General features: G+C 41.9%; 1 protein-coding gene across 3 annotated transcripts in view; it reads right to left on the minus strand.

The window, feature by feature from the left end:
* Nucleotides 1–25652, minus strand: part of STAG1 (STAG1 cohesin complex component) — a 154380-nt gene that overhangs the window by 107545 nt on the left and 21183 nt on the right. For 2 of the 3 annotated variants that reach the window (XM_077183770.1, XM_077183771.1), the window contains exons 2-3: nt 7897–8031; nt 233–337 (exon numbers count right to left, since the gene is read on the minus strand). In XM_077183770.1, coding sequence (XP_077039885.1) covers nt 233–337; nt 7897–7925 — 134 coding nt within the window. In that variant the 5' untranslated portion in view covers nt 7926–8031. The remainder of the gene's footprint in view (nt 1–232; nt 338–7896; nt 8032–25652) is intronic. The other variant, XM_054639006.2, reaches the window with a different exon arrangement.

Genomic DNA, 25652 nt, shown 5'->3' on the forward strand with positions numbered 1-25652 from the left:
TTTTATGTCCTTTTTTAAAGGACATAAATTTCAAACATTGTTTGCACATCAATTTGATAAATATTTCATACTACAAGTCTTCATAAAGTCTGACATAGGACTCATTAAAAGCCTATTTATGTGACCACAAGCTGATCAGATGAAAAAGAGTCTACAGTCAATTATAAATAGATGCATAACTAAACAAAAATAATTAAATAGATGCATAACAAAACCAAAATAAATTATACATACTGGCGGCCTGCCGGGACGGCCCCTTTTCCTTTTTCCTTTGACTTCTGCTTCTTCAAGCTCACTGCCAGCATCTGAATGTGCAGTAGTTTCATTTGTAGAATCCCTAGGGGGGGAAAACATTACATAAATTCAAATGATCTGAAGTCAACTAGTCGTCTGTAACTGACCAATTAAATACTTAGTCCTGAGCCAGAAAACAAATGAGCAACAAAAAAAGTCAGCATAAAAGGCTTTCCCCATTTACTGTGCAAACCAAGGAAACGAGCATTGCTCATCCTGGCAAAAGGCCTTCCCTTTTCATCAGCTCCAACGTCACTTCATTGACTGGAATCTTGAAATTAATTTTATTTGAAAACACTTTACACTTCAAAACTGGCTGTATTAACCAGCACATGCTCAGTTCATCAATCCCACAATGTATTCACTACCAAGAACCTCCTTTTACTCTTTGTAGGTGCTTCTGAGCTGTTCTCAAGGCCCCAAGAGCAGTGTGGAGTCCAACCCAGCTGTGTCATCACTAGAACAGTCACAAGGCTCCACACAGCTCTCAGGCACACCCCAAGACAAGGGCTTGGGCAGCTATTGATAAAGAGGATTCATGCTGACTGTGAGGCCCAAGCCCAAAAACTCCCTTTCATCTGAAGACATTGATAATTTTTGCAATTAGAAAAATATTTTCACTTGTACAATGGAAAAGCTTTGCAATTGCTCAACTCCTGTTAGCAGAGAAGCCCAAACAATAATTTGTCATTTGCTGCCATTTCAGATTTAAGACCATGATAAGAAAAAAATTCCCCCTAATTTTCCCCACCCCTCCCAGCCAGAGGCACAGGTACTTCTCTGCCTTCTAAACACACATGGCTGCTTGAAGAAACTCAGATTGTAATTGATCTTTTGGGGCATTAGACCTTGCCCAAGAGCAGCTCACATGCAAAACCATACCTGGGCTTTATTTCTACTGTGCAAGACCACCAGTGCACCAGACCTCTATAAATTTTCATTTGCAAGTAAAAATGTCCTAGATTACTCAAGGATGGGTCAAGTGTAGTTATAATCATAGACTTCTTTGAATCCAAAATCATTTCCTTGAAGTGAAAGGAGTTCAGCTGCTGTGTTACTTGTGCAAAGGGAAGGTGAAAACCAGACCTATTCCATATTTTATAGAGCCTCACACATCAACAGCAGCAGAAGTGATCTGCTCTAGAGAAACTGAGAAGCTCCAGCAAGCAAAGATCTACACAGATCTTCCACCTTGTCTGAGGCCTATTCTGTATTTTGCTTTATAGACCAGGAATACTTTACAGATTTGTTGTATCACCAAGAAAGCTATTTAATAATGCAGAAAGATATTATTGTATCCTAACTGGGAATGTTCTCATACTCCTCTTTACTGAAATTACTGTATTGTCTAGGTCTGCTCTCACTCAAATAATTCTGGAGAACTATGATGAATTTCTAATATTAAGACATTGTTTTCCAACCTTTTCCTATTTGCAAGCACACAACCACCAAGGGGTCCACAGAATCTTTTACAAAAGCCAGAATGCAGAAGAACATCTACAAATCTTTTACTGAAATTAATTTCAGTGGATTATCTCTAAATACTCCATATACCCCAGAAAATCAGGCACCCTAGATGAAAAACCACTATTCAAGTGCATTTGAGTTCACAAATTACACCCTTGTAATGCAGTACCTCTACAAAATATTTAAAATGCAGCTTTGTTGCGATACAATTAAAAAGCAGCTTTTGCACTTCATAAAATATGAAACTTGAAAAACTTACCATCAAGCTATGGATTTAGAAAAACACCCCAAAATGTAAACAGTCTAAAATGAAATAAAAGATACCCCAAACAGAGTTGAAAATTGTTTGGTAGATTAGGGCCACAGCAGAGGAAAGCAATGCAGTAAATACAGCTGAAAACATGCTTATGTAGATGGATGTCTCCAGCCTTTACTCAAATACCTCAGCACACTGCAAGTCAATTTGACAAAAATGCACACTGGCTCACAATGGCAATTTTAATAGAATCTGAATACAGAAGTAAAGAACCCCATAAAAATATTTGCTCCCTTCTGTTGCTGCAGAGAAATTAAAACCGTTCTCTATTGCTTTCTCTGGAAAAAAAAAGAAAAAACCAAAAAAAACCAACCCAAAGCTTTTCTCTCTGGTTTGCTCAGATCCTTACTGGAAAAGTTCCAGGCATGGTGTCTATCTAAACAATACCCCCATTCCTGGGGAACACTGTGCTTTGCTAACTCAGAAACCTGCACCCCTAGGATCATCAGGATCAAGATTTCTCTCTACTAAAACCAGATTCAGCAATCCTCCTAGGCAAACACCTCAAATCTTTCCCTTGAAACACCAGAGCTATATAAATAAATTAAACTCTACTACTACTTCACATGCATCTACTCCACAGAGAATTGGACTTTCTGCCGATTTACAGCTTCAGTCCAGCCTAGCAAAACCTCCAGATAAATCTGTCTATTTAGCTCTGGAAATTTCAAATCTTTCCTAACACTGCATATGGAAGGAACAGTTAAGTTATTAACCACCTTCTAATCTTTGCCTTAAATAGACTGTTGCCTCAAACCTGATTCTCTTAATATTCTTCTGGTAAAACTTCTCTGATTTGCTGGAAGTCTCTTTGGCCATTTCCCTTTCTGGGAAAAGCTCAGTAAATTAGTACTAAGGGTGAGATTCAGCTAATCTAAATTAAATTAGAGACATATGCAATGCAGAAAACCTTAATGTACAAAATACCTCACACTAGGATCAGTGCCCAAAACTGGTCAGACAGTTGAAGTCTTATAAATTTTGTCTTCTCTCCATTGATGATAAGCTGATCAAGACAAGCAGCTTAAATATAAATGTTTCAAATTAAACAGAGTAATTCTCACCCTAACAACATGTCAGGAAGAAAGGAAACTTTTCCAGCAAGAATGCATGTAAGGAGCAAGGGGAAAACATCAAAAACTGGGTTCCCTTCAATGCTCACAGTCTTTGGAGTAGGGAGACAAGACCAAGGACAACCTCCAGTCTTTAGCTGGTTTCATATTAAAATAAACATCATTTCAAGCAGCAAGGAATTCTGTTTGAATAATCCAGCTCCTGCACACCAAGGTCCTTCCAGGGTGGCTGTGAGCCCTTTCAGTTTGGGAGGTAGTGCCTCTTGCTTCTGTCCCAGGCTTGCAGCTGCTCTGGGTACACAACGTGCCCCTTTTCCTCTTCTTTCTGCACTCAGAGCAGCAGTACAGCATCTCCTGACTGCCTGCAGTCCTGTCAGTTTGTAACACTCTGAGAGAAGCAGCTGGCCAGCATCCATCTCCCTCATTCCCTACACATGTCACAGAACTGCTAAGAAGTAATTTATCTGGTGGCAATTATCCACATCTTAATAGACCAGAATGATCCTATCCTCATTCCACGTGTGTGTGGCACCTGAGGGGGAAACTTGGCCTGAGTCATAATTTATCCTTCCTGAAGCTGTTGTGAGGGAAGATAATCTGGGCCTAAGGAAACCTGCCTCATCTGAGGAGAGGTGGAAGTGCCTAAAGCTAAACCTTTCCTCTCCTAAGACTCCTTTGAAATGACAGGGACCTGAGAGAATTTGACAGAGGTGGGAGGCACCTACGAGAGCAGAGCAAAGGAGACAAGTGATACCCCCTTTTCAGGGCTCAGGTATACTCTGCTTTGCTTTCTGGTTTCTGTGGTCACTAAAGCATCCTAGAAAAGTGGCAGCAACTCCAGAATCCCTTCTAAAAACTCCAGCTATTATTCCAGAGTTATAATTACTAACCCTTGAAGCTATCTATGTTAATGAAGAATTACCAGATTACTGGACAGCCCTTTACCACATCATGCTCCTGAGAAACATGCTTCCATTAACACAGCAAATTTCACATCTCTGTAACACAAACTAAAATGAATTTACCTTTCTTCTACTATTTCACAAAGTCCTAGCTATAGCATTTATATACCATGCCCCTTTAAAAGCATACCACAGCAAAAACCTGTGTTTATGTATCAGGTTTAGTAAAAAAAAGGAACTAAAACACTTCTATAAGCTTTTATAGCTGTTGCTGAGGGGCTCAACATTCTGGCAGAGATAAATCCAGTAATTGCTATCACCACATTCAGCCTTGTGAAAAAAAGCATTCATGAAGAAAAATGGCTAAATGCACAGGCTCATGAATCATGAATCAGCTCTCATGGCTGATCTTCAAAAATCTAAGGAGCAAACATGAGTCATGCCATTGAGAGAAGATTCATACCTGTCCATCACACGGATTGAATACACCAGATGCTTTCTCAGAACATCTGAAACACCAATAAGTGAAATCCTGTCTTCACTGTGTTCTGAAGCCACTTCTATCAATCTAGAAAGGTTCAAGATTCTCCTTTCATGTTCCCTCAACAAAGAAGAATTTGGGAGGGAATATATGATATGGTCCTATCAACACATATTAACATATCAAATTGGCTTTTGGATTGTTTGTTTAAAGAGGGTAGCCAAAAAGATTACAAAACATTACAAAAAAGAAGTAGAAAATAAGCACAGGAATGGGAGATAATAATAATCCTTCAAATAATTCATTTAAGAGCTAGAAAGGAAACCTTGATGTTCTGTGTGGAACTGAACTGTGTCTTCCCAAATCTGTAAATGTGTGTAGCTAATATCCCCTAGCCCAAAAATTGTTTCAGGTTTCCTCACCCTTACCCAGCACTCTTCCTGATGGAAGCCTGACTAAGACTTTCTGAATTAGAATTTATCACTTTCTTTGATACTTCATCCACACTAGCCAATGTTCTGAGCCCTCAGGAGAGTCCCAAAACCTCTATGTGCAAATCATGCTGAGTTCTTTGAAAATGAAAGATCTAATCTTGCTCATAAGCAATTAAAATTACATGTCTTGTTGAGGATGACATTTCACCAACACTTCATAGAGTAGCATTAAATTATTCCCAACTTTACCAGAAAAAACAACATGAATATTTTCTTACACTCTTTGATTTGCTTAAAACCAGTGGCTCTGACTAAAGAATATTTATAGAATATTTAACATCCCTCAGGTTTTTCAGCAGGTGTGTTGAGTTACCAAATCCATTAATATACACTTTTTAACCTTAAACTCTGTGATATTCCATTCACTTTTTAAGTCCATCTGGATTCTTTAAGTGGGAATGCAATTTCCACCACCACAGATTTTCCTAGCTTTTTGTTCTTGGAATATTTCACAAACATTCCCTCACTTCTTGAATGTGGCAATTCCAGGAAATATGAACCAAGAAAACGTTCTTCCACAACTAATCCCTAAGCTAACAAGAACCCCCTCAGGCTGACACTCCCCCTCAGTGCTGCCCACCAAGGTCATCCCCAGCTTTAGCCTGTACTCATCCACAATTAATTTTTTTTAAAGCAGTTTTAAAAATACAAGCAAAAACTGTAATGCAAAGCACACTATTATTAAGGTCAGACAAATTTCTTTTCAATTGTCCAACCATCCAGTTTCTTAAATAACAGGACTTGAAGTCTTAGCCCGGAATGCCACTCAACCCTGATAAACTCAAGTTCCTTCACACCCTGAGGTCAAAAAAAAAAAAAAAAAAAGCCAAAAAAAAACCCCAAACATTCCTTGAAAAATTAATTTAGATAGTTACCAAATGTACCTGGTGCAGGTGCCTGGCACTGGCAGCAAGGTGGTGACAGAGGGAGCTCTGTGAGGGAATGGTGGGGGGCCATGGGGGGCAGCTCTGTGAGGGGGGACAGCCCTGTGAGGGCATGGGACAGGGGCGGCTCTGTGAGGGGATGGGACAGGGGATGGCCCTGTGAGGGCATGGGATGGCCCTGTGAGGGCATGGGACAGGGGGCAGCAGCCCTGTGAGGGCATGGGATGGCCCTGTGAGGGGACGGGATGGCCCTGTGAGGGGACGGGATGGCCCTGTGAGGGGACGGGATGGCCCTGTGAGGGGACGGGATGGCCCTGTGAGGGGACGGGATGGCCCTGTGAGGGGACGGGACAGGGGCGGCTCTGTGAGGGCATGGCGGGGGGAGAGCCCTGAGAGGGGATGGGATGGCGGGGGCAGCCCTGTGAGGGGATGGTGGGGGGCGGCAGCCCTGTGAGGGGATGGGGGGCAGCAGCCCTGTGAGGGGATGGGGGGCAGCAGCCCTGTGAGGGGATGGGATGGGATGGCAGGGGGCGGCAGCCCTGTGAGGGGATGGGATGGGATGGGGGCAGCCCTGTGAGGGGATGGGATGGGGGGGCAGCCCTGTGAGGGGATGGGATGGGATGGGCAGCAGCCCTGTGAGGGGATGGGATGGGATGGCGGGGGCAGCCCTGTGAGGGGATGGGATGGGATGGGCAGCAGCCCTGTGAGGGGATGGGATGGCGGGGGCAGCCCTGTGAGGGGATGGGATGGGATGGGGGCAGCCCTGTGAGGGGATGGGATGGCAGGGGCAGCCCTGTGAGGGGATGGGATGGGATGGGGGCAGCCCTGTGAGGGGATGGGATGGCGGGGGCAGCCCTGTGAGGGGATGGGATGGGATGGGGGGCGGCAGCCCTGTGAGGGGATGGGATGGCGGGGGCAGCCCTGTGAGGGGATGGGATGGGGGGCAGCAGCCCTGTGAGGGGATGGGATGGGGGGCAGCAGCCCTGTGAGGGGATGGGATGGGGGGCAGCAGCCCTGTGAGGGGATGGGATGGCAGGGGCAGCAGCCCTGTGAGGGGATGGGATGGGGGGCAGCAGCCCTGTGAGGGGATGGGATGGGGGGGGCAGCAGCCCTGTGAGGGCATGGCGGGGAGAAGAGGGTCCATTGAGGGGAGCTGGAGTGGGCTGGGCACCCCCACTGGGGCATGAGGGGGTAGGGTGGGATGAAAGATTGAAGGCGAACTCGGGCAGAGGTAGAAGGAACACCTGGTAGGTTTTGCCTTTGTTTCTCACCATCATCCAAATCCTTTTTAATTAGCAATAAATTAATTTTCTCCAAGCCAAGCCCATTTGGTCTGGTTTGATTTCCCTGTCATTACCTCACCCCATGAGCTTCCTCACTTTGTGTGCTCTCCCTGTCCTGTGAAGAAAGGAGCAGGTTCCAGTCTCTAAAATTCCTTCTTAACTCTGATTTCCTCTCCAGCTTCTCCTGTTATAGACTTTCACTCTGTTCTTCCCAGTAGCTCACTTTATCCAAGCACAGCCATGTTCCCATGTGCATTAACCATTCCTATTTCCCAGCAGGACCAAAACATGTTCATGACACTTGCTATCTTCAACTGCAGCAGGCAAAGGCTTTTTGCACAATAAATTCAGCTCATTGTAAGAAAATACACAACTGGAATATACAATATGGTCCATTATGACCAAATCCAATCCATGCTGCTGAAATCTCACAACATTCAGAAGCATAAAAGTAGCAAAGACCTTGTTTTGCTTTGCACAGCAAAGTTAAGTCTCCATACATAGAAAGAAATATTTTTTAGATTAAGTGTTTTGCAGTTTTTTTACACAGTTTTTCAGCACATGAAAACACCGGAGGCCTGGAACAGTCACACTAACATGCACTTCTTCCAAGCTTGTGTTTTATCCTCACAATCACCTCTCTGTTTACTTCAACCTTTTTAAAAGCCAAGATTTCAAATGTAGAGAGAAGTGTATACTCACTGTAGTACTGGCAAATCTGAAGTAATCATTTTTGCAGCACTCTTGGAAGTAAGAGCTACATAGAACTTCTTCTCAAAGTTATTATAAGACAACTACTTGGAAACTTCTTTCATGAAAAGAATGTCAAAGTCCAGTCTGTAAGAGAGAGAAAAAAATGTTTAGATGTGACTCCAAAATAATAATACATTTGTGTGACTGAATTTTACAAAATAGAAGCTGTGCAAGGGTCTAAGTGCAGCAGGAGGTATTTTAACTTGATGAAACTGAAGTTGTAAATTTAAATAATAAAGTAGACTGCATCTGTGGTGTCACTACACCCACTAGTAACATTTCTCTACCCAAAAGACTAACCAAGGAGTTGACTAATGGCAGCAGATGTGACTTTACCATTAAATAATGGCACAATGTGACAGATTCAATAATCCTCACTGCAATAAAACACAGAACTGCCATCCTAGTCTTCTAGAAAAAGCAAGTTCTGGAGAAACAAAGTAGATTTGTTTCAGTCTCCCTTTTTACAGGTCCTGGGCTAATAGGAAGAGCTGCATGGAGGATTGCAGTTCATCAATGGCAAGGAATACCAAGGACTCAACTGTGTGTTTTTAAAACACAGGATATGTTCAAACTCTTTTATTTAAATATTAATTTCCTCTCGATGGGCACTTTTTCCCTGTGCACTAGCAGCTTTGCACGAGGCAGGAGGAAAATCCAGCCAGGAAGAGCTAACATAAACTGCACCAAACAAACCAGTACAGCATATAAAGTATAACTTCTATCCTACTACACACACATCAGTGTTTATTTACCAACTGTACAGAATGAACAGGCTTTTTTGCCTCTTCATGTTACAGTTCCAATTAGACTCACAGTTGCATACAACTAGTTCTTCCAGTACTTAGTACTTTGTGCTACAACAGTTTTACTTACAGTGCCTTATCATGAAATTTACATTTTTTATACCATATAATTAGCAAGCCATTTTGTTGCCAAACACATGTTAACAAACAAAAAGTTGGTTTGGAGCTAAAACCACCACTCCATCATTAATGGTTTCAATGGGCCAATACACCAGGCTGGTGTAAAAGTTCTCCAGTTTTACTATGAGACAGAAGTTAATCTGAGTTCTCCTAGAACAAAAATGTCATATATGCTACTTGTGCTATTTCCATAAGCATTTCTTCATTAAAGACACTGCTCATTACTGTGTTTCAAAGGATAGGATTGCTCCTAACAGGGCAATCACATTCCAGTCCACAACATAAAGCAACCACTTCAGACACTGGTAAGAATTTATCATAAAGAAACACAGCATCAGATCAAATTAAGTTCTGAGTTGACTTCCTATATGAAAAAATAAAGACAATGTTCAGATCTCTGAAATGGAGAAGTTCACTACAACTGGAACAAGACTGAAGAAAAAAGTTTCTTTTGTTTTTACTTACACAAGCAGTCTCACACACGTACATACAAATGCTTATGCTAGCTGGATGTCAAAGGAAACCTATCCATCTTAGACCTTCAGATTAGCTGATTCTAGCAGGATTCATGGCAATCTTACTTTCCAGAAAAGCTTTCTAAAGAAGTTCAAGGAAATTTATGTGTGCTCCAGGTGGGGTATCTTCCACAGACATTTAAGGCATCCTGCACAACTACTATGTGGGATTTCTTTTTTAAATTTTCCTTTTCAACCTAATCACCCTTTCCAACGGCTGGCTGTGCATGCTCAGATGTAATCAGCAGCATTCAGCTGCTCTAGGGAAGTGCTCTCACACACAAGGAAAAGGATACTTGCTCAGAATTAGCTTATTTGAAAAGCAAAGTCCTAACTCAGAAGTATGGAGTGAAGGGTGTAAAGAGCCAGGAGAGGAGAGGAGCAAGGCAGCTGCACTCACAGTGCTAAGGGCAGAAAACCTGACACCAGGGAACTGCAAGGGCCTGTGCTGCTTTCTCCTTGTCCTTATGCTAAACAGGAAACTACAAAACAGGGCTGAAAGAAGCCACCCCTCTGTGGTAACGTTCAGACTGGACCGTCAGAAGACAACAGCGTTACCCCTCTACACTCTTGTACTAATACAGCCACTGTGTGACAAAATACAAAAACTGTTTGACAACTGTGGAAAATTCATTGATCCTTGTAGACTACACAAGTATGAACCTTTGTGTTTTTCTGGTTTTAATAAAAGAAATACCTGTTTCTGAAAGATGAAGTTCTCATAACCAGAAAAATCAAACTCTCCCTCTTACTCTCCTTCTACCTGAGAATAAAGTCTTTGATAAAAAACATCCTGAAAGCTTGAGACACAACTATTTTGTCATCTGTCCTGGAGAACAGAGCAAGGGGAAGAATACTTCATATTTCAGCATTCGAAGTTATTTAAACTATAATAAACACAATACAGTCCTTTAACATGCAGTTAACTGCTTATTTTAGTTTAGAAATAAAAGTCTGATGTTTTCATTCAATCCCAATTATAATGACCTTTGTACCTTTGCAGCTTTTTGAACCTGCACCTCTATATTATAAGATGACATAAATTAATGCTGGTCCAGTAAAAATTACCTATAGAGGAATATAAAGCAGGCAGTAGAAGACACCATTTAGTTCAAACATACAATGGGAAACCAGTAAATGTTTCCCTTTTTTACCTGTTTTCCAAGCATGCACAATAATCAGGGCAGACACGACGACCATTATATAAAACTCCTTTTATAAAAAATGTATTTTGTAGTAGATTGTTATTGAAGAAACACTATAATAAACCAAACAATCTCATAATGAGCTCCATTTTAAAAAGACTCCAGGATTTCACAACAATGAATCCAATACACACATTCCATCAATATTTCCTGTGGTTTTGACTAACACACAAAGCTACCCACACTTTTTGCAGTCCTTAGGTTGTTTGCCTCTCTGATGCTGAAGTAATCCACCCATTTTAGCCAAAAACCAAACAAATTAAAAAACTGACAACATCCTGACAAGAGTCCTTCCAAGCAACTCTCTGACAGCAACACCAGCAAATCAAGTTAACTCTGTTGTAGACTGGGTACCTACATCTTATAAAGTTGATCCCAAAACTTAAAGAAAATCAACTACTTAATCGAGCAGTTACTATATTATTATTGCCATTGCCTAGAAGACACCCAAAACAAAAGATAGCAGGCATTAGGCTGACTTCTAATACAAAATCCTTTCCTTGTTGACCAAGTCACCTTATCCTTTCCAAGTGCAAAATACATTCAAACAACAGCTCACACAAACAAAGCAATGTCTTCTACAGTTAACTGGTCATGCCTTTACCCCCTTCCTCCATTTCCCATTTCCAATGACCCTGCTCTCTCCCTCGGTGCTCCCTTCTGGAGTACATGATGGTGTGTCATGCTCCTGCACAGCAGCAGGAAACAAGACATGGAAAACACTAGTTTTTCCTGGTTTAGAGACAAGATTTGTCCCCTTGATATTCTTGCCCAAAACCTGCATCTGACTGCTAGGAAAAGGCATCAGCACAAATAACAATCCTGCACTCCACACCCAGGCAGAGCTTCCAGCAACCAGGTGAGAGACAAGAGAGGATCAGATGCAGGCAGATCAATTCTAGCCTTCACTGCTTTATCCAATGTCTTGGGCATACCACAGAAACCCCTCCTGCTCAGCTACCCACCTGCAATGTGAAAATAGTATCGAGAAATTGGAAACATGAATTTTAAATCCTGCAGAAATAGAAAAATAATCATCAGGAACTAACCTTGTAACAAATTTACCAGATGCCGTGATGTGTTCTGCATCACTCAGGAATTTCTGTTTGCTCTGGATTAAATATTCTATAAGTATAAGGTTTATTTCTGCTAAAGGTTTGGAACTTGAAACATATTAACTCATGTTAACCCTACAGCCACTTGATTTAGAGCCAAATTCGATCACCACTCCCAGGTCTGATTCTGAAAGCACACAGCATCATTTAAGGCCAAACAAAGCATAATGCTCATTCAGCCCATCTTTAAAAGAACTTCATTGAAGTTCTGTGCACAATATATATTGCACTCTATCACATTCTAGTAAGTACTTAAACCAATATTGAAAGCCCAAGCGATAGAAAAATGATCACTGAGCACTAGTGAGATCCTCACTACTTATGGTGCACAGCAAGCTCTCTATGTGGTCTGCAGCATTCCTAATCCAGTCAAACCATGACAGAAGGAGGAAATATCAGCATCAACTAGGCTAGCACAGCATGGCCATGCTTCACTTCCTACACCCATCAAAATCATCCTGGATATATTGTTACTAGTACCCCACACCCCTCTCCAGTGTGCCTCTGCTACTCTGGTTAGCCATTCCCAAACAACCTGCAGCTCCCAGCCTGCAGAGGATGTCAGTGTCCACCCCAAAACCCTGGGAGAGCTGCTGGACACACCAGATGCTTGTGCTGCCATTCAGAGGGACCTGGGTAGACTGGAGCACTGGACACACAGGGATCACGTGAAGTTCAATAAAATGTACAGCCAAGAACCACACAGAGAAGACCTGTCCAGAAAAGTGGGGTATTTAGCAGATGCTTATTATCATTCACTTAAGTTTCTTTTCTTCCATGCTTTACAGGTATCACCAGACATTTTACCCATACCTGTGGGATCAAAAACTACCTTGTGGCAACCATTAGCTGTCCATTTAAATTGCCTTCAATTGCAGTTGTCTCCTCAGTTGCACCAACATGCAGAACTGACTCTACAGGCAAAACAGCTGTTGCTGCTCCCTCTCACCAAATGCTTTTAGCCTAGACAGGTCCTGCCTAGTCAGCCAGAAAAATCCTCTGAAGTGTCACATCATAGCACATGAAATTATTCTGTGCTGCTCGACATTCCAAATGCAAGACCTCACACTGAAAGGCTGCACAAATCCCCTCTTCCAGAGCTGGGAATAAAATCCTTACGTGACAAAAACATCCGAGCCATGCTACCACATTTCTATACTTAGTTCTCTGTCTCTAAAAATGTGTGAGCTGCCAAAACCAATCAGTTTTTCTGGATCTTCTGCTACCATTACCAGAAGGTAGCAGCTAATTCCTGTACTGTGCAGGTCTGTGCTAAGGCACCGACACCAAGATCACACAGGAAAGCTGATACAATCTTTTAACCAGGGCTACAGTAGCATAATTAATTCAAATGTCACACATCACTCAGACAATTGTTTGATCTCCAGTGTTTAGCCTGATAGCTTTTAAATATATTTTCATATACTGCTTTCTTCTAATGCCTAGGATGGCTAATACTAAAAATACTAATCAATGCTTCATTAAAACAATTGCTGTAGATCTGGCTTGCTCAAGAACAGAAATGTTATCATTTCAATTTTTAATTATATCTTTTTTAATAAGCGTAAATTTGATGGACTGAGCACATGAAAACAAGCTTGCCTTCCCTTTGTTATTCTTACAGACTCTTCAGACATAACTGCTCCTTCTTCTGTGGATACTCTGAGACACTTGACCTGATTTTCTGCAGCACTGAGCATTCATAACTGTTGCTGAGATCACCAGGGGCTATGGGCACTCCACCACTCATAGGGCAAATAATTATGAGCTGACTGCACAAGGCTAAGAGTTAAGGCACTGACTTGTAATGTTAGTCCAATATCTGGATGATTAAGGCCTAAATTAACAACTTGCTCCTTTCCCATCTGTCCATTAGGATAACATCAACACCTACCAGCCTCATGCCTACCTGCTCTAAACACAAAATACACAGAACAAAAAGGACTCTACTAAGTTACTTCTACTGTCCTCAGGCTGTGAGACTGAATAGATGGACTCCAGAAGCCTTATGTTTCTCTGTCCTTGTATTTCCAAAACTTAGGAGTCTTGAGAAGATAAACTCAATTACCTTTTTAAGATGATACAAGAGCATTGAGAATCAAAAAAAATCCCATAGAACAAGTTTTAAGTCAAGAGAGATTTTGCTTAATGTAGAAACTGCAGAGTCAAGTCATCCTCCAAACAAAAGCATGAACAATAAAAACTTGCAAAAGACTGAATAATGAAAGGGACAGTATAAAGTATAAAGGGACAGTATAAGCGTGAGTTAGAGAGATAAAGTTATCAAGGTAATTAAACACTTCCTCCTAAAAGAAGCACCCTGATCAGCTGATGCTTACTCAGCTCACTAAAATGACCAAAAGCTTCTTGAGGTTTGGCACAGTTGATTTTAGAAGGCCAAGCCAATGTTCCAGGAGGCTCTAACACACCTGTGCACAGGAAAGCACCAGGAGGGTACAACTGGACACAGACCAGACTAAAGAGGATGACTTCTTCTCCCACACGTAAAAACTGCTGCAAAGGCAACGGAGAGGGACAGTAAAGAGTATTTCTGAGTGGGAACACACAAGCCATGGGTGTGTGCTGCAGCAAGGACAACTCAGGTAAGACACGTACAAACCAGGCAGGGACCAGTGGAGCTCTCCACTACGGCGCTCAATCAAATGTGAATTACCCACAACTGAATATTTTTGCTTTTCCTAAGTATGGGTCAAGTTTGTCAGGTGCAACAGGCAAGGTCTGTGGTGAAAGCTTATTCTGAGGGGCTTGAAACAGCTGGGAAAAACCAGACATGGCTTTTGGGACACAGCCTGCTTTAGGTCTGAAGACATGGCACAACCAGAGCTGTGCCTGCTGGATGGAAAGGCTGGGGACTAGGCCAAATCTCCACACCCCTCCTTACCCCTGCCTCTTCTAATAGTTCTGGGACTTTCACCTTCAATCAAACACGTGTGACAATAATTAAAACTAAATCCAGTGGTTAAAATCACACTCAAGCACTGCAGTGAGTGCTCATTGCTAGAAAATAATCCACATTTAGAGGAAGGCAGGAATCCCTGGTAGAGTCAGCCATGTAGAGGGCCACAGAGGCTGTAGATATTCGTCTCTGTGCAGCACAAAGCACAGCAGGCCAGGAGCTCACACTGTCTGCAGGCACACCAGAAGCACTGTTAATAGATTTTTATGCTACCTCAGAAAAGTGTTTACTCATCTGTAATTTTTCTCAGCAGTGGACATCTGGTGTTCTATTATTCATTGCATCTGGAAAATTGCCAACAATAAAACCAATTTTCACAAAAAGGAAGCAAAGTCTGACATGAACAATGCTGGAATAAAGGAAAAAACTCTCAGAATGGTTCATGTTTTTGTTCTCTTTGTCTTTTATTTTCTCCTCATATGGGGGACTCCGAGTAGAAAAGCCAAAAGGAACTGCAGAACATTTTTCCCAGATTATAAAAGAAAACAAGCATTTTGAATTCATATATAAAGTAAAAACTCTGGCAAATGACTGATTCTGGTACTCATTTGAACATATGGGGGAAGTGCACAAAGGCTAGATGAAAATAAGGTCACTAAAGTACTAACTTAGCTGCTAAGAGAAAGGATATTTAATGGTTAATATAGAGACTTGTATATATCAAGTAGAAGAAAATGTAGGACCACTCTAACATGTAATATTCCACCAATTTGCTGCTAGGCACCTGTAATACTCTCCTCAAAAGAACACAAAGACATAATGCTTCTTCAAAGGAAGGAGGTGGTGCTGAGGACTTTGTTAAAACATTCCCACCTCAAAACTGACCCCTCAGGAAGAAGCCAATATCTCAGATTCATCTTTGGAGGAACAGCTCCACCAATTCCTTCATTGCCAGACCTGTCAAGACCCACAGCCTTGCAAAGATGTCCTGCTCCAAGAAGCTCAAACAGCAAAGCTTTCTGGGCATGATCTCAGAGCGACTGAGGCACTGAAAGCCTCTCCTCAGCATTCACATCTACTCCAGAGATAAGCCTTACAAAGTTTTAGGCTAAGAGTCTTTCAATGCTATCAGTTCAGGAACTGGAAGATCCTGGTGCACCAGTTTTCTTGAGTCCAGGGAATTCAGCAATGCTCCAATGACAAAATCCTGTGGATTCCTGTACTCCTGCCTAACAACAGGTTGGAGGCTCAGCTTAACCCTCAGCCTGATGCAGCTAATTGGTCTCTGTTCCACTACAGCTCCTTATTCTCTCAAATATCATCTTTCTGTGAACATGAGGATATGTGGATATTTTAAAATGATGTACTTCATGCTTCAAGCTGCTCAGAAGTGATGTTGCATTTAAAGAAGGGATTAGTAAATATCCAATAAGCATTTTATAAGGAGCATAATGCTATCTCTCAGCAGTGAGGCAGTCTAAATACCCTTGCTTTCAGTAACCATTTTTACTAGCATTAAGTGAGCAGGGGTTCCACTGATGCTTTTCATTTAAGCAGGAATAAATTTCAACAGGAAATAGAAGAAAACCATTTCTCTTCCATTGTTAATTATTTTTAGCCTAAGTAACTCTGTAAATGATTTTTTCAAAAATCCTATTTGCTTTAGCATAAAAGAGACTTCTCAAAAGAGGTCCTGGTAGCACAGATTTTTTGACTCTAGACATTCTGTGGGATATTGACAGAGTATATGGATGTGCAACAGAGAGGGAGTAATTTCCATATACTTCCCATATCCACTAGCCAGAGAACCTGAATTATAGACACCCGAAAAACTGCTCCTAAAAAAGAGTTTGTGAAAACTGAGCAAGAGCAAAAAAAGGAGCAGATGTAGACCATAAAAGATTAAGTTATTTAAAAAAGGATCATTATATATATCAATAGAAAAGTTACCAAATCAACCTCTACTTCCCAACCCCAACAACTTCTTGGCAAAATTCAACCTGATATCAAACCAGACACCCTTAACCTATACCTTGTACCAGAACAATCCCTCCTCTGAACCAATCCACAACTTGCAGCTTTCAGGGAAAAAACACCCAAGCCCTAAATCCTATCATGCCCCAAAGACCAAAGAAAAAGCTGTGAGTAACCCCAAACCCTGTTAATAGCAAAACAAGCAGGTGACTCTAACTTGGTTCTTCTTCATTAAAATTTGCTTTAAATTCTCCTCCCAGTAAATGAATCAACAGTATTCTCCTCTACCAGGAATCTTCTCATCTGTTCCCCAAGGCCAAGGGACTGTGCAGATTGTTAATCCAAGGAGACCAGGTGGGAAAAACCCCCATCAGAACACATTAGAATATTCCCCTCTTCACCACTCAGTGAGCTGGTTACAAGAGAAACTACATCTAGTTGGTTACAAGAGAAACTACTGCAGCTATAAACTACACAATTTAAATCATCTCTCCATCAAACCATCAGTGCTACCACAAACTCACTAAGTCAGATCAGCAGTTTCCCATTGACCACATTTTGCCTTAAGAACTTAAAAGAACAATAACTCCAGAGTCCCCATGCTGCTAAATAGCCCAAATCCATTGTAGCCTGACACTGTCCCAGTCTAAAGGCAGTGGATGAGACCCATAAACAAGCTGAAATCCTCATGGGCTCATTCTTCAACAAAGATGATAAAGGTACAAGCAAGCCTACTCATCTGAAACACACAGGTGACATATTTTTCCTCTGAAAACTCACACACTTTCAAAGCCATCCCATGTGTGACACCAGGCACCTCTATCAGCCCGTTCCCAAAGCCTACACTGGGACTGGTTTCCTGTCCACCAGGCCAACACCTCCTGTCACAAAGCCAACAGAGTGAAACTCAAACAAGCCATAAAGTGGAGGCAGTGCCCCAAGAGCCTGGGCGTGTGCTGGGAGCACTCAGCACTGCACTGAGCTAAGAACCTTCCCAAAGACTGCCTCACACAAAAACCTGCTGAACAAACCTCACCAATGGTATATCCACATGGCACAGCTTTTGATCTGTAGCAGCAGTACAGTCAAATCCTTCACTGAAACAGCATACATTGTAAAATATTTCTTCTCATCCATCTTAAAACAACCTGACCACCACAACAAAGTTGTGAGGAAAAGCACATTTTTTCAATGGACAGATACAACCATTCTGGAGCTAGAAATAAAAAGCCTTGCAAGCATGTTTCCCAGGCAAACTCATACTGCAGCCAAAATCCAAATCTAAATCCAGAGGCTAACACAATTCCCCAAAGCCCAATAGCTTCCCCAACACTACACAGGTGAACAGCAAGAGGACAAGCAGCAAACAAGGAAATGATGATTTGCCAGAAGAACACTTCCCAGAACAAAACCATTCCACTCCTAAGTTCTCACTCCCAATCTGAAACACTTAGGGAGGTGCACAGCTGGAAAATAAAGATTCCCATTCATTTTAAATAATTGACTCAAAAGGGAAAGTGATTTTATTCCACATTAGTTTCCTCCATCTCTATAATTGATATCTCTGCCCCATAGGCAATCCCTCCCCACAGCTCAGCAGAGCTCACAGCAATGAGTTGCTTTCTCCCTGTACTGAGCTTTAGGATTGTGCCTTTATTTCAGTCTAAAGCAGTGTGATCCAGGAGCTCGCCTACTTTTTCACAGCAATATCAATTGACCTAAAAATACACATTACCTGTACCTACAAGCCTTTCTTGATTGAGACATGAGGGGGAAAAATATTTATTTTAGCTCAGTGAATCATCCTGAAAGAAAGTTTTTATCATTCAGAAATTAATTCTGGTTAGTCAAAAACCCTAGGAAGACTAGCTAGGAGGGGCAGAACTGCTTGCTCTTTGCCATTTAAAAATGGAGGTGTAGAGCACAAGGCCACAGGTGAGCTGTGGATTTACTGCAGTGCAGCATCACCAAAATGGGCTTTGCTCACACAACAGCTGATTTCCCACCATCTTTCTCATTGTCCTTTGAGTGTTTTCCCTCCTGACTCAATACAAATACTTGACTTTGAAGGCATGGTGACAACTCAAACTTCAAAGCTATCACTAATGTATCTGGATACTCTAAATTGCAAATACTGATGATTTCTTTCACAACTGTATCTTGCATTACAGAAATACAGGAACACCTCTTTTTATTTCTGAAGAGTTATTTGACAAGCAGATGACAAAAACAGGAATTAGTGTGACAGTGTCTGAGCAAACATCATTCATTTTTGTGCTCCCAACTTTAAAGCCTCCCCAAAAAATATTTTCTCCTGGTAACACTGACAACAGTCCTTCCCCCTAGACAAGGAAGAATTTTTTGATCTGGGAAATATTTACTAAAACAATTCACTGGACTAACGCAGCAGTTTGCAGCCTAATGAAACAGCTTAGCTAAAGCTTAGCCAAAATGGACCACTTAAAAAGAGACACAAGAAAGATCTTGCCTCCCTTGGAAAGGCTGCCAGCAGATGAAGGCTGCTCCATGATGTTGGTAATGACATTATCCACAGCTCCAGTATGAACTGCCTGAGTGCTTTATCTTTCTAAAGATACACAAACAGAGAGGAAACCCTGTGGTACTGGAAAACTGGAACATGGGCTTTGCCAGCAACCTAAACCACTTACCTTCCTGTAGGAAATAATTAAGGTACCAAACCTCCTCCCCAAAAATAAAGGTTCACAGCTAACCTTGACTGTGAATTGAGGAAAGAACCCAAGGATTAATCACCAGAAGAAATGCAGAGTAGCTGCAGAAGAGCCACCTCACAGGTAGCAGGGTAACAGATGAAACCAAGAGCCACAAACCAACATCTCTGAGGGACCCAAGAATGGCAAAAATGTGGGATCCTGAGGCTATCCTGATACCACCAAAACTTGTTTAGAAATGTGCAGGGGGCTTAGAGGCATCTGCCTGGTTTGTGTCTGTGTAAGGCCAAAGCTCCATTCAGGATAGAGTGGTGAAGTTAAGGTCAGTGCTCAGAGCAGGGTCTTCAACATCTGGAATTTAAGAACTGCTACTCACAGAATTCTCTGCTAAGCTACAGTGATGCTCTCCAACAGCACCAGCCTCCTGCTTACACACACACAGCCTTACAAATCTCTTCCCTGGGAACAACAGACTAAGAAAAAAAGAAAAATTAACAGGTGAGAAAAGAGCCTCGTGCCTAGAAGAGAAGAGCATTGTCTTCTACCATCAAATATAAGACACTGGAAATAGAAAAAGCACAATTCTCTCAGCACTGCTGGTAAGATTGAGTGAAACTTAACAGAAACTATGGAAAAGAGAAGCTGATGCTCCCTAGTGAGAAGGGAAACTCCAGCAGCTGATCCACACAAGAGGATATTTCCCCTTGTAAGACTCCTTGGCTTTTGTTTTTGCAGAGAAGAGAACAGACCACACAGCTTTAAATGTTGAAGAATTAGCAAATACTTCCTTCTGTGCCTCAGAGAAACAGGCAGAGGACTTTCAGTATCTTACATAGCCACATAAAATGAAAATACATCCAGTAACTGATATTTGAAACTGTCAGGCTGTAAGAGCAAGAGTGAGAATATTTTGAAGCATTTCCTAAAACAGATTCTCAATTCCCATGAGATTCTCAAGAGCAAATGCTAGCTAAAAATTATAACCCCAGGAGTTAACTAAGGGAACATTTCCTCTAGGAACAATCCTTACAGAAAATACAAGGAAGACACAAGTTTTCATTTCTCTTGTACCTGGTCCTACCTCCATTTCCCTACAAATTATTCAAATAAATGCAAACAATAATCTATAAGCATTGCCTTTACCCTTGAGGCAAAGGTAGAGCAAGCTTTTCCAGAGCCCACAGTATACACAAATATATTTAATATAGCATTCAGCAATCATTTGAATACTTTAAAAGTATCAAGGAAGTTTTTTATCCAGGGGTTATACCAACACTTAGCACTCCCACAAATCAAGTTCTCATAACACAGAGAACATGACTACATATCAAAGAATAATAATCATTTAAAAAAACCCCAAACCAACATAACCAACATGAACAGATATTTTCCTTTTCAACAGGGTTTTGGGATGAAGTTTCATACAATGGTTGAACCAATCTGATTGGTTGCTGTTGTTTAAAATGCAGTCCCTGCTTTTTCCTCCTGCTCCAGATCACATTTTCCTACTCTTTTTTTTTTTTTTTACAGGAGCTTGGACACTCCCAGCAAACCAGTGAATGGAGACACAGGGGACACTGGAAAAGGAGAGAAGGGAGGAAGCAGATCCAGTCCTCCTGCCCTCCCTGCTCCCACCCAGGCAGCACAGCAATTCTACCATATTGATTCAATTGAAAATGCAGCACAGCTTCTTCATGGCTTTGGCAGAACAGAAGAGGCAACACATAACAAAGTCCACATTAAACACTCCACACTATATATAACCTGAGAGAAATCTATTAGATTACAGTATCACAGTACACTTCCTACATGTTATATTATTTTCATTTATCACCATCCAGAACGTGCTCCCATAAGTCATTCATTTTCTATTATCTTAAGGTAGTGTTAATTCAAGACTCAAAATAATGGCCTAGCCAGAGGTTGATCACTCTAAAAGAGATATATGAATGCTCTCTAAACAGAGCAGTAAAAATTTAAAAGTAAAGAAGTAAAGAAAAACCCAGGAGACACTATTGGAGAACTATTTCAGAGAAAAACACAAATGCAAAGAATGTAGGATAGATTCCTCTGTACAGCACTTCTAGCTAAGTTTCAGAGCAAAACAAAAAGCAGAGTCAGTAGGAAGCAACATCTGAATGAATGCCTGGGAATGCCAGTCACTACTACCCACTGCCCTGAACATCACTGTGGCTCCTCCCTCCTATGGCTGTTCTGGCACTTGGCTTTCTGCCCATTTGCACAATCCAGGAAATCATCTAGCAATTGTCAGAACTGTTTTCCAGTTGTTTGTATTTGGATCAGCTCCCTGAACTTGCTCATGCCTTGTTTGCACAAGCACAGAACCAGGGCTAGGGAAGAGATGGGAACAACCAGGAGAGAACAGGACCAGGAGATCTGCACTGGCCTAAACTGCTACAGAAATGTACTGTACCTTGCTGAAAGATCTTAGAAAAAGAGGCAAAAACCCCCCAGTTTCTCAAAATTCCAGTGTATACTACAAATGTACTTCAAAAATAGGTGCTAATGCTCAATAAATACAACACGCTGCTTTTGGATCAATGAGTATGGATTCCTTTCCTAACCAAACTCTAAAGATGTCAAAGAAAAAGCAGAGTCAGATTAAGGCCATTTGGAGGCTTTTTAATAATCTTTGCATAAATAGAAAGCATCTAATTATAGCAGATGATAGCCAGTTGCTTGCCAATACCTGTGATATCCTAAGTAAGCATTTTCTCCACAGAATTCTCTTACACTGTTTTGAGGGGAGAGGACAGGGAGGGGGGAAGGGCTACCTTCTTTCTGACTCCCATTTCTCATTTTTCTACCAGTATTAGTCTGCATTAACAGCCAAATCATACACACACACTCACACAACACTGCCAGTGACCTACTAGAAAGTTGCTATAGCAACGACTGCTTTCAGAAATACACGTTGTGCATTTTAAGTGCCATCATAGTGTAACTCATCTGTCAATTAATAACCATGGCTCACAGGAACACACCACATACTCCAAAAAAAATTAACAAATAAACACAGAGGCTTTATGTCCACAGAAGGAAGCACTGGGAAACCCCGTGTGGGCTTAGACTCACTACCAATGGAAAAAAACAAACAATGACACATATTTAGCACCAAGATGTAACTCTCACATTCCTGTTTAAGTGCACTCAATTCATGAAGTATGAAAAAACTTCAGTTCAGTCTTAAAGGGGGAAATCACTTGTAAATATCATTAAATGTCTAATTTAAGCAAGTCCAACTTAGTTGTAAAATCATCTATAGGAACATACAGAAAACATCATTTAATTTAGGTTTCTGTTACATTTTGAATGAAATCTCTAATAAGAAGCAATGGATTTGAAAACACATTGAGTAAACAAAAAACTGAGTATCTACTTTCAGCCTCAGTAGACTTCATGAAACCCTGTGGCCAGGTTATTTCTAATTAGCCATCAGACTAAACCTGTGACATTGTCCCCTTCTCTGGATGCAGGTGTCCACCAGTTTTGGTGGTAAGTGTTAGATACAAAGCATAAACACAGAAAAGAACTGAACATCCAAAATGTCAATTAGTTATTCACAGAGAGAAAACTTCAAGAAAATTCAACGAGCACAATTGGAAACTCAAGAATCCTCCAGTACTACCCACAGCAGCTCATTTCTTGTTTCCTCTCACAGCCCTGCCTTGCACAGCAGGTGATGTTCAGTCAAGTCCATGCCCTAGGTCCCAGTTCTCCTGTCTCAGCTATGGCCCACGTGCTGTCCATGGACTGTCACTGACCAGTGGAAGGTCAGTGCACTGCAATACAGAATATCCTCTGTACACAACACAAAGGCTGCTGCCTGAGCTTTGCAGAGACCCTGGAGCACCAAGGGCTGTCTGCATCAATGACATGGTGAGAAAGCCTGTAGAGCTTCTGAGCTCCAATGTGACCTTGAAAAGTGTTTGAATTTCCTTTCTCACATCCTCTAAATCCAGTTCAAATCATCTCACATGACAAAGATAAAAATCGCTTTTTTTGTAATGGTTTTTTTTGTTTGAGATGAACATCAAGCTCTCACAGCACCCAGCCTTTGACAATATACTGGTAGTGATGCCAGCTGAAATCTTCCTGGGTATCAGAAAACAGAGCAAGAGGCCATGCTGGTTTCAGCTGGGGGAGAGTTCATTTCCTTCCCAGGGGCTGGTATGGGGCTGTGCTGGGGTCTGTGCTGAACACAGGCTGACAATGGTGACACCTTTCTGCTCTGGCTGAGCTCCCACAGAGCCGGGGCCTTTCCTGCCCCTCCTATGGCAATGCCAGGGAGGGGACACAGGTGACCTAAACCAACCCAAGGGATATTCCAGACCTCATGAACAGCATATAATGTGGAAGGAAGAGGGAGGAAGGGGGGACATTTGGAGTGATGGCATTTGTCTTCCCAAGTCACTGTTACCTGTGTTGGGCCCTGCTCCCCTGGAGGTGTGGAACTGCTGCCTGCCTGTGGGAGAGCTGAATTAATTCCTTGGTTTCAGTTACCTGTATGTGCAGCTTTGCCTTCCCTGTTAAACTGGCCCTCTCTCAACCCACGAGCTGTCCAGCTTTTACCCATCCATTTCTCTCTCCAATCCTGCTGGTGGGGGAAGCAGCAAGTGTGACTGCAAGGGCCTGGTGGGGCTGGAAGGGACAGAAACCCTGCCCAAAGCTCTGCATGAGCTCACTGAGCTCCACCAAGAGCCCCGGCCTGGTTATGTGTGTGCAGCAATTCCTGTAGGGACTTTCCACTTCTCCTGGACTTCACAGGGATGATTTTCTAAAAACTGAATCACAACTAATCCTTTTAGTTTGGATAACAAAGACCACCTTGGAAAGTCTGATTCTTATACATACATGAAACATACTCTAGGAGAGCTGTGAGATACACACCCCCCCAAGGCAGCAAGGCCCAGAGTCAGGGTACAGGGGCAATTCTATCTCCCTGCATCCCACTGACAGCTCACAGGAGCAAAGCAGGCAGAGGCACAACCAACCAGTATTTCATTTCTAGTTATGGTTAATGTAACACTCTGAAAAGTCTCTGAACAGCAAAAAAAACCCTGCCTTAGAATCTCCTTTCTCACATCACAATGGAAGAACTTTTTTCCTCTTACCTGTGGACAGCTGGCAGCAGTCATGAGGCAGAGGGCTAGTTAAAAACTATTGTAAATACAACAATGCTCTTAATCTTTCTAGTGAGATACCAACAGACATAGCTCTCCAGATTTTATAACAGGAAATTTAAATTGTAATTACCTTTTTTTTTTTAATCCAGAATTTGGCTAATCACAGTTTCATTAATCATACCTTTAAATAATTTAGAACAGCAAGATATCCTCATCTTCAAAGTTATTAAAAAGTGGTGCCATTTTCTGGCTAACTTTTTAAAATTCGTCTACAATAATAAAAATAGCACATGGGGCAGAAGAAAGGCCTGTAAAGACCTGCACTTCTGCTGAGGCCAAAGCCCAGTCACAAGACAAATGCATGTGTGTAGCCATACCCCCTAGAACACTCCCAAAATCCACACCCTCCCAACTGCTTGCATTTACACACATTAGATTCTGCAGCAGTATTATCTTTTGAGGTGATACTTTATATTCCCTAATATTATAAGTATAGGTGAGTCCCTTCTTATTCAAAAATGTAATTATATCCCCCCCAGCAAACCCCTCTGACAATAAACAATGCAGGTCAGCTTTCACTACCACCTACATTCAGTACTACAGCTGCTCTCGTGTCTTTCCAGATCCACCTCTCCCCTCTGGACCTTTCCCTTTATTCAGGACAAAATTCCTGCTTGTCCTGACATCCACCCTGGTGTCTGGGGGCACCAGGTGAAGTTCATAGGGTAGTGGCTCCTCAGCAGTCAGAATGCCATGGTCATCTCCACTTCTCCAGCCACATAGCCAGGCCATGCTGGAATCAGCTTTCCAGCTTCTCCTTTGCATTTTCAGGAGGCTGGTTCCTCCCACAGACCCAGTGTGAGAACTCTGATCATGCAGAGTGGACTCAGGCAATTTCCTCTCCTCTTTCCATGACTGTGGCTCAGGGACTGCAAATGCAGCCAGAGCTGGGACACCTCCCTGTCAGGGACCACCATCCCTCTCTGCTTCTTTTCCTTCCCTGACCCAAATGAAAGTTCCATCCTGTCCTGTCCCAATCCTCCCTTGTTCTTGAGTCTGTGCTCCCCTTTACATTCCTGTCACCCAGGTCAGGTATGCCAGCAAACCCCTCTAATTTCTCTAATGAGGACTCAGATACTTCCTATCTTTTCCTGGGTCTCCTCTTCTAAGAAACATTTCCAGTTGAAAAATAAAACATTCACAATTGCAGAATACA

Source organism: Agelaius phoeniceus, chromosome 10 (assembly GCF_051311805.1).
Source record: "Agelaius phoeniceus isolate bAgePho1 chromosome 10, bAgePho1.hap1, whole genome shotgun sequence".
In the NCBI taxonomy this organism is placed as follows: Eukaryota; Metazoa; Chordata; class Aves; order Passeriformes; family Icteridae; genus Agelaius; species Agelaius phoeniceus.